We start from the raw sequence: 7,059 nt of genomic DNA, 5'->3' as shown, positions 1-7,059 counted from the left end.
ATAATATAACTGATATCTGGGGAGCGGTGATGTCTCCTCTGTATAATATAACTGATATCTGGGGAGCGGTGATGTCTCCTCTGTATAATATAACTGATATCTGGGGAGCGGTGATGTCTCCTCTGTATAATATAACTGATATCTGGGGAGCGGTGATGTCTCCTCTGTATAATATAACTGATATCTGGGGAGCGGTGATGTCTCCTCTGTATAATATAACTGATATCTGGGGAGCGGTGATGTCTCCTCTGTATAATATAACTGATATCTGGGGAGCGGCGATGTCTCCTCTGTATAATATAACTGATATCTGGGGAGCGGCGATGTCTCCTCTGTATAATATAACTGATATCTGGGGAGCGGCGATGTCTCCTCTGTATAATATAACTGATATCTGGAGAGCGGCGATGTCTCCTCTGTATAATATAACTGATATCTGGAGAGCGGCGATGTCTCCTCTGTATAATATAACTGATATCTGGAGAGCGGCGATGTCTCCTCTGTATAATATAACTGATATCTGGAGAGCGGCGATGTCTCCTCTGTATAATATAACTGATATCTGGGGAGCGGCGATGTCTCCTCTGTATAATATAACTGATATCTGGGGAGCGGCGATGTCTCCTCTGTATAATATAACTGATATCTGGAGAGCGGCGATGTCTCCTCTGTATAATATAACTGATATCTGGGGAGCGGCGATGTCTCCTCTGTATAATATAACTGATATCTGGGGAGCGGTGATGTCTCCTCTGTATAATATAACTGATATCTGGGGAGCGGTGATGTCTCCTCTGTATAATATAACTGATATCTGGGGAGCGGCGATGTCTCCTCTGTATAATATAACTGATATCTGGGGAGCGGCGATGTCTCCTCTGTATAATATAACTGATATCTGGGGAGCGGTGATGTCACCTCTGTATAATATAACTGATATCTGGGGAGCGGCGATGTCTCCTCTGTATAATATAACTGATATCTGGGGAGCGGCGATGTCACCTCTGTATAATATAACTGATATCTGGGGAGCGGTGATGTCTCCTCTGTATAATATAACTGATATCTGGGGAGCGGTGATGTCTCCTCTGTATAATATAACTGATATCTGGGGAGCGGCGATGTCTCCTCTGTATAATATAACTGATATCTGGGGAGCGGCGATGTCTCCTCTGTATAATATAACTGATATCTGGGGAGCGGCGATGTCTCCTCTGTATAATATAACTGATATCTGGGGAGCGGTGATGTCTCCTCTGTATAATATAACTGATATCTGGGGAGCTGTGATGTCTCCTCTGTATAATATAACTGATATCTGGGGAGCGGTGATGTCTCCTCTGTATAATATAACTGATATCTGGGGAGCGGTGATGTCTCCTCTGTATAATATAACTGATATCTGGGGAGCGGCGATGTCTCCTCTGTATAATATAACTGATATCTGGGGAGCGGCGATGTCTCCTCTGTATAATATAACTGATATCTGGGGAGCTGTGATGTCTCCTCTGTATAATATAACTGATATCTGGGGAGCGGCGATGTCTCCTCTGTATAATATAACTGATATCTGGAGAGCGGCGATGTCTCCTCTGTATAATATAACTGATATCTGGGGAGCGGTGATGTCTCCTCTGTATAATATAACTGATATCTGGGGAGCGGTGATGTCTCCTCTGTATAATATAACTGATATCTGGGGAGCGGTGATGTCTCCTCTGTATAATATAACTGATATCTGGGGAGCGGTGATGTCTCCTCTGTATAATATAACTGATATCTGGAGAGCGGCGATGTCTCCTCTGTATAATATAACTGATATCTGGGGAGCGGCGATGTCTCCTCTGTATAATATAACTGATATCTGGGGAGCGGCGATGTCTCCTCTGTATAATATAACTGATATCTGGAGAGCGGCGATGTCTCCTCTGTATAATATAACTGATATCTGGGGAGCGGCGATGTCTCCTCTGTATAATATAACTGATATCTGGGGAGCGGTGATGTCTCCTCTGTATAATATAACTGATATCTGGGGAGCGGTGATGTCTCCTCTGTATAATATAACTGATATCTGGGGAGCGACGATGTCTCCTCTGTATAATATAACTGATATCTGGAGAGCGGTGATGTCACCTCTGTATAATATAACTGATATCTGGGGAGCGGCGATGTCTCCTCTGTATAATATAACTGATATCTGGGGAGCGGTGATGTCTCCTCTGTATAATATAACTGATATCTGGGGAGCGGTGATGTCTCCTCTGTATAATATAACTGATATCTGGGGAGCGGCGATGTCTCCTCTGTATAATATAACTGATATCTGGGGAGCGGTGATGTCTCCTCTGTATAATATAACTGATATCTGGGGAGCGGCGATGTCTCCTCTGTATAATATAACTGATATCTGGAGAGCGGCGATGTCTCCTCTGTATAATATAACTGATATCTGGGGAGCGGCGATGTCTCCTCTGTATAATATAACTGATATCTGGGGAGCGGTGATGTCTCCTCTGTATAATATAACTGATATCTGGGGAGCGGTGATGTCTCCTCTGTATAATATAACTGATATCTGGGGAGCGGTGATGTCACTGGGGTGTGTGATATTTCTGCGTGTCTTCCGTATATGACAGGTGGGGGTTGTGTGTTACAGATAATTATTCGCTGTTTTCAGCCTTGTCTTTCTATAATATCTGGGATTGTTTGTTATTTTCTTGGACACCTGTGTAATAAGTAACAGGAAAGTTGTGTAGTGACGTCATCAGAGGATTTTCTCCGGTTTGCTGACGTCACTCGGTGGGCGTGTCGCAGTGTAGATCCCGCCGTCCCCTGTGCTGATTGGCTGGAGGAGGGTGAGTGACAGGGGGGTGGGGAGATGAGTGAGGAGCGGGACGATCAGCCCGACTCACAATCATGTTCTGCTCCCGGAGGAGGTGGAAGAGCAGAGACCGGGAGATCCCCGCAGACAGCGGGCGCAGCGCTCCGGGAGCCGCCAGGACAGCACCGCAGGCGGCCAGAACCAGAAGCAAAGAGCCCGGAGGATCCATAAACAGGACTGCAGCCTCCAAAGGGTCCAGAACCAGGAGTAAAGAACCACAGGCACAGCATCCAAAGTATCCAGAACCAGAGCTGCAGAATCTGGAGGATCCATGAACAGGACTGCAACATCCAAAGTGTCCAGAACCAGGCGTAAAGAGCCCGAAGGATCCATAACCAGGGCTGCAGAAGACCGAACTTCTGGTACCAATGCGCAGAATCAGTAGGATCCAGACGTGGAGCTACAAAACCCTCAACCAGCACTGCCAAGCACGCCTCATCCAGAACCATCGCTGCCGAGCACACCTCATCTAGAAATAGCGCTGCCGATTTTGCCTCATGCAGAACCCATACTGGCCAGCTCACCTCATCCAAAACCATTGCTACCGAGCTTGCGCCATCCTCAACCAGAGCTGCCCAGCTCGTCTCATCCAGAACCAGAGGTGCCGAGCACACGTAATCCAGAACCAGAGCTGCCGAGCACACGTAATCCAGTACCAGAGGGGCCGAGCACACGTCATCCAGAACCAGAGGTGCCGAGCACACGTAATCCAGTACCAGAGGGGCCGAGCACACGTCATCCAGAACCAGAGGTGCCGAGCACACGTCATCCAAAACCAGAGGTGCGAGCACACGTCATCCAGAACCAGAGGTGCCGAGCACACGTCATCCAGAACCAGAGGTGCCGAGCACACGTAATCCAGTACCAGAGGGGCCGAGCACACGTCATCCAGAACCAGAGCTGCCGAGCACACGTAATCCAGTACCAGAGGGGCCGAGCACACGTCATCCAGAACCAGAGGTGCCGAGCACACGTCATCCAAAACCAGAGGTGCGAGCACACGTCATCCAGAACCAGAGGTGCCGAGCACACGTCATCCAGAACCAGAGGTGCCGAGCACACGTAATCCAGAACCAGAGGTGCCGAGCATACGTAATCCAGAACCAGAGGTGCCGAGCACACGTAATCCAGAACCAGAGGTGCCGAGCACACGTAATCCAGAACCAGAGGTGCCGAGCACACGTAATCCAGAACCAGAGGTGCCGAGCACACGTAATCCAGTACCAGAGGGGCCGAGCACACGTCATCCAAAACCAGAGGTGCCTAGCACACGTCATCCAAAACCAGAGGTGCCGAGCACACGTCATCCAAAACCAGAGGTGCGAGCACACGTCATCCAAAACCAGAGGTGCCTAGCACACGTCATCCAGAACTATCACTGCTGACCTCACCTCATCCAGAACCATCTCTGCCGAGCACGCGTCATCCAGAACCAGAGGTGCCTAGCACGCGTCATTCAGAACGAGAGGCGCCGAGCACACGTCATCCAGAATCAGAGGCGCCGAGCACACGTCATCCAGAATCAGAGGCGCCGAGCACACGTCATCCAGAACCAGAGGAGCCGAGCACGCATCACCCCCAATCCATATTGCTGAGAACTCATCCAGAACCAAAGTTGCTGAACACTCATAAAATACCAGCGCTGTACCTGTTGCCCCCTGAACTCCTGCCCTCCTCGGAGCTGCCACAACCTTAGTTTTCAGTGCAGCATCTGGAGGTTGTCAGGACATTGCCCTCACCAGTGGGTGAGCAGCTGGCACCAGCCATCGGCCCCTTCATGAACCAGACACCAGGCTACTGGAGCTCCAACTCTGACCCGACACACTTCTATGAACTCCTAGCCTTGACCCTGCTCATCCCTCCCATGTTCTCTCAACATCTACATTGAGCCCTCAGAACCCACCAGTTTAATGGGGGACACCTGGGTGTCCCCCGACCACAGGAACTGGAGCAGCCCCACAGAGCCCAGCTCCCCCTCTAAGATGTCCCACCAGTGGACCATAGGCATGGCCGTCCTGATGACTTCCATCATCTTCCTTATCCTCATGGGTAACATTATGGTTATTGTGGCCATTGCCAAGAATCAGAGGCTACAAACCTTGACCAACGTGTTCATCACTTCACTGGCCTGTGCTGACTTAATCATGGGACTCTTTGTGGTGCCCCTGGGGGCCACTTTGGTGGTGAGTGGCACTTGGCAGTATGGCTCCATCTTCTGTGAGTTCTGGACGTCGGTGGATGTTCTGTGTGTCACTGCCAGTATAGAGACACTGTGTGTCATCGCCATAGACAGGTACATCGCCATCACCTCGCCTTTCCGCTACCAGAGCCTGCTCACCAAGGCCAGGGCCAGGGGCATCGTGTGCACAGTGTGGGCCATTTCTGGACTGGTCTCCTTCCTGCCCATCATGATGCACTGGTGGAGGGACTCTGAGGACCCCGAGGCTCTAAGCTGCTATGAGGACCCTGGGTGCTGCGACTTTGTCACCAACAGAGCCTATGCCATCGCCTCCTCCATCATCTCCTTCTACATCCCCCTTCTCATCATGATCTTTGTCTATCTCAGAGTCTTCAAGGAAGCCAAGAATCAGATGCAGAAGATTGATCGATGTGAGGGCAGGTTCCACCACAACCAGTCTCTGAGCAATGCCCGCTCCAGCAGGAGAAGACTTTCTAAAATGTTGGTGGCCAAGGAGCAAAAAGCTTTAAAGACCTTAGGCATCATCATGGGCACATTCACCCTGTGCTGGCTGCCTTTCTTCTTGGCCAACATTGTGAATGTCTTCTGGAGGAACCTCATCCCTGACAAGCTCTTCCTGTTCTTGAACTGGTTGGGTTATGTGAATTCTGCCTTCAACCCCATCATCTACTGCAGGAGCCCCGACTTCAGGAAAGCCTTCAAGAGGCTCCTGTGCTGCCCCCGGCAGGCGGACAGAAGGCTCCATGTAGCCGGAGAGCTCTCCAGACATTCTACAGGGTATGCCAACTCTCTAGATACCAACGTACTGACCACATGGTCTGAGTGTAATGGAACCCAGCAGTCCCTGGACCCAGCCTAGGTGCCCACGTGGTGAGATGGACATGGGACTTCACCTCTTAGGTGACGTGGGTCTTGGAAGCACTTTACTAGCCACAGGTGCCTCCTGGAGGGATGGGTCACACAGGGATATCATCTGGACTTCTAGGACCACTCTAGGAGGAGGTATGTGCACTCCTTGCTGGGGCTCATTACTGGTCAGGGGGAGCAGACTGCACTCTCCCCCTCCCAGGCTGGCACTGGCCCCAGCCTCTCCCAAAATGACACTGCAATCTACCCCTCTGGCACTGCCCCCACCCTCTCCAAAAATGGCACAGCACTCTCCCCCTCTAAGGCTGGCCCTGCCCTCTCCAAAAATGGCACTGCACTCTCCCCCTCTCAAACTGGCACTGCTCCCCCCTTCCTTCTCCTGGGGGGACACCGAACTCTCCCCTCCCAGGCTGGCACTGCCACCACCATCTCCAAAAATGGCACTGCACTCTCCCCCTCCCAAGCTGGCACTGCCCCCGCCCTCTCCGAAAATGTCACAGCACTCTCCCACTCCCAGGCTGGCACCACCTATGCCCTCTCCCAGAATAGCACAGCACCACCCCCCACCCCCCCCCAGGGCTGTAACTGCCCTGCCTTGCCCTCCCCCAGAAAGGCATAGCTCCCCCCCAGGCTGGCACTGCACTACCACGCCCAGTCTGGCACTGAACTGCTTCCCCCCCCCCCCAGGTTGGCACTGCCTCTGCACTGCCCTCATCCTGGCTGGCATTACCCTCACCCCCCCCGGGTGGCACTGCACTCCCCCTCCCCCAGGATGGCACTGCCTCTGTATTCTACCCCCCCCCCCCCAGGCTGGCACTGCACTGCTTCTCCCCCAGGCTGGCACTCCCACTGTATTCTACCCCTCCAGGCTGGCACTACCCCTGCCCTCCCCCAGGCTGGCACTACCCCTGCCCTCCCCCAGGTTGGCACTGCCTCTGTATTCAACCCCCCCCCCCCCCCCGGGCTGGCACTGCTTCCCCCCAGGTTGGCACTGCCTCTGTATCTCCCCCCCCCCTCCCCAGGCTGGCACTACCCCTATCTCCCCCCCCCCCCAAGGCTGGCACTGCACAGCTTCCCCCCCAGGTTGGCACTGCCTCTGTACTCTACC

The 7,059-nt window shown here is 52.3% G+C and overlaps 1 protein-coding gene across 1 annotated transcript; it reads left to right on the top strand.

Annotated features, from left to right (window-relative positions):
* Positions 1-2,898: 2,898 nt before the first annotated feature.
* ADRB1 (adrenoceptor beta 1) lies at positions 2,899-6,858 on the top strand. The gene has a single exon (XM_073556624.1). It carries the CDS (start codon positions 4,795-4,797, stop codon positions 5,941-5,943), a length of 1,149 nt encoding a protein of 382 aa, XP_073412725.1. The 5' UTR covers positions 2,899-4,794; the 3' UTR covers positions 5,944-6,858.
* The last annotated feature ends 201 nt before the right edge of the window (positions 6,859-7,059 follow it).

This window comes from Dendrobates tinctorius, unplaced genomic scaffold (assembly GCF_039654945.1).
Source record: "Dendrobates tinctorius isolate UK_male_01 unplaced genomic scaffold, ASM3965494v1 ptg000236l, whole genome shotgun sequence".
In the NCBI taxonomy this organism is placed as follows: domain Eukaryota; kingdom Metazoa; phylum Chordata; class Amphibia; order Anura; family Dendrobatidae; genus Dendrobates; species Dendrobates tinctorius.
The sequence above is the reverse complement of the archived record's forward strand: the minus strand, read 5'-3'. Positions and strand labels throughout refer to the sequence as shown.

Bases quoted from the DNA above. Each gene is read 5' to 3' on its own strand.
- ADRB1 (XM_073556624.1), top strand. From the start codon at position 4,795: ATGGGGGACACCTGGGTGTCCCCCGACCACAGGAACTGGAGCAGCCCC.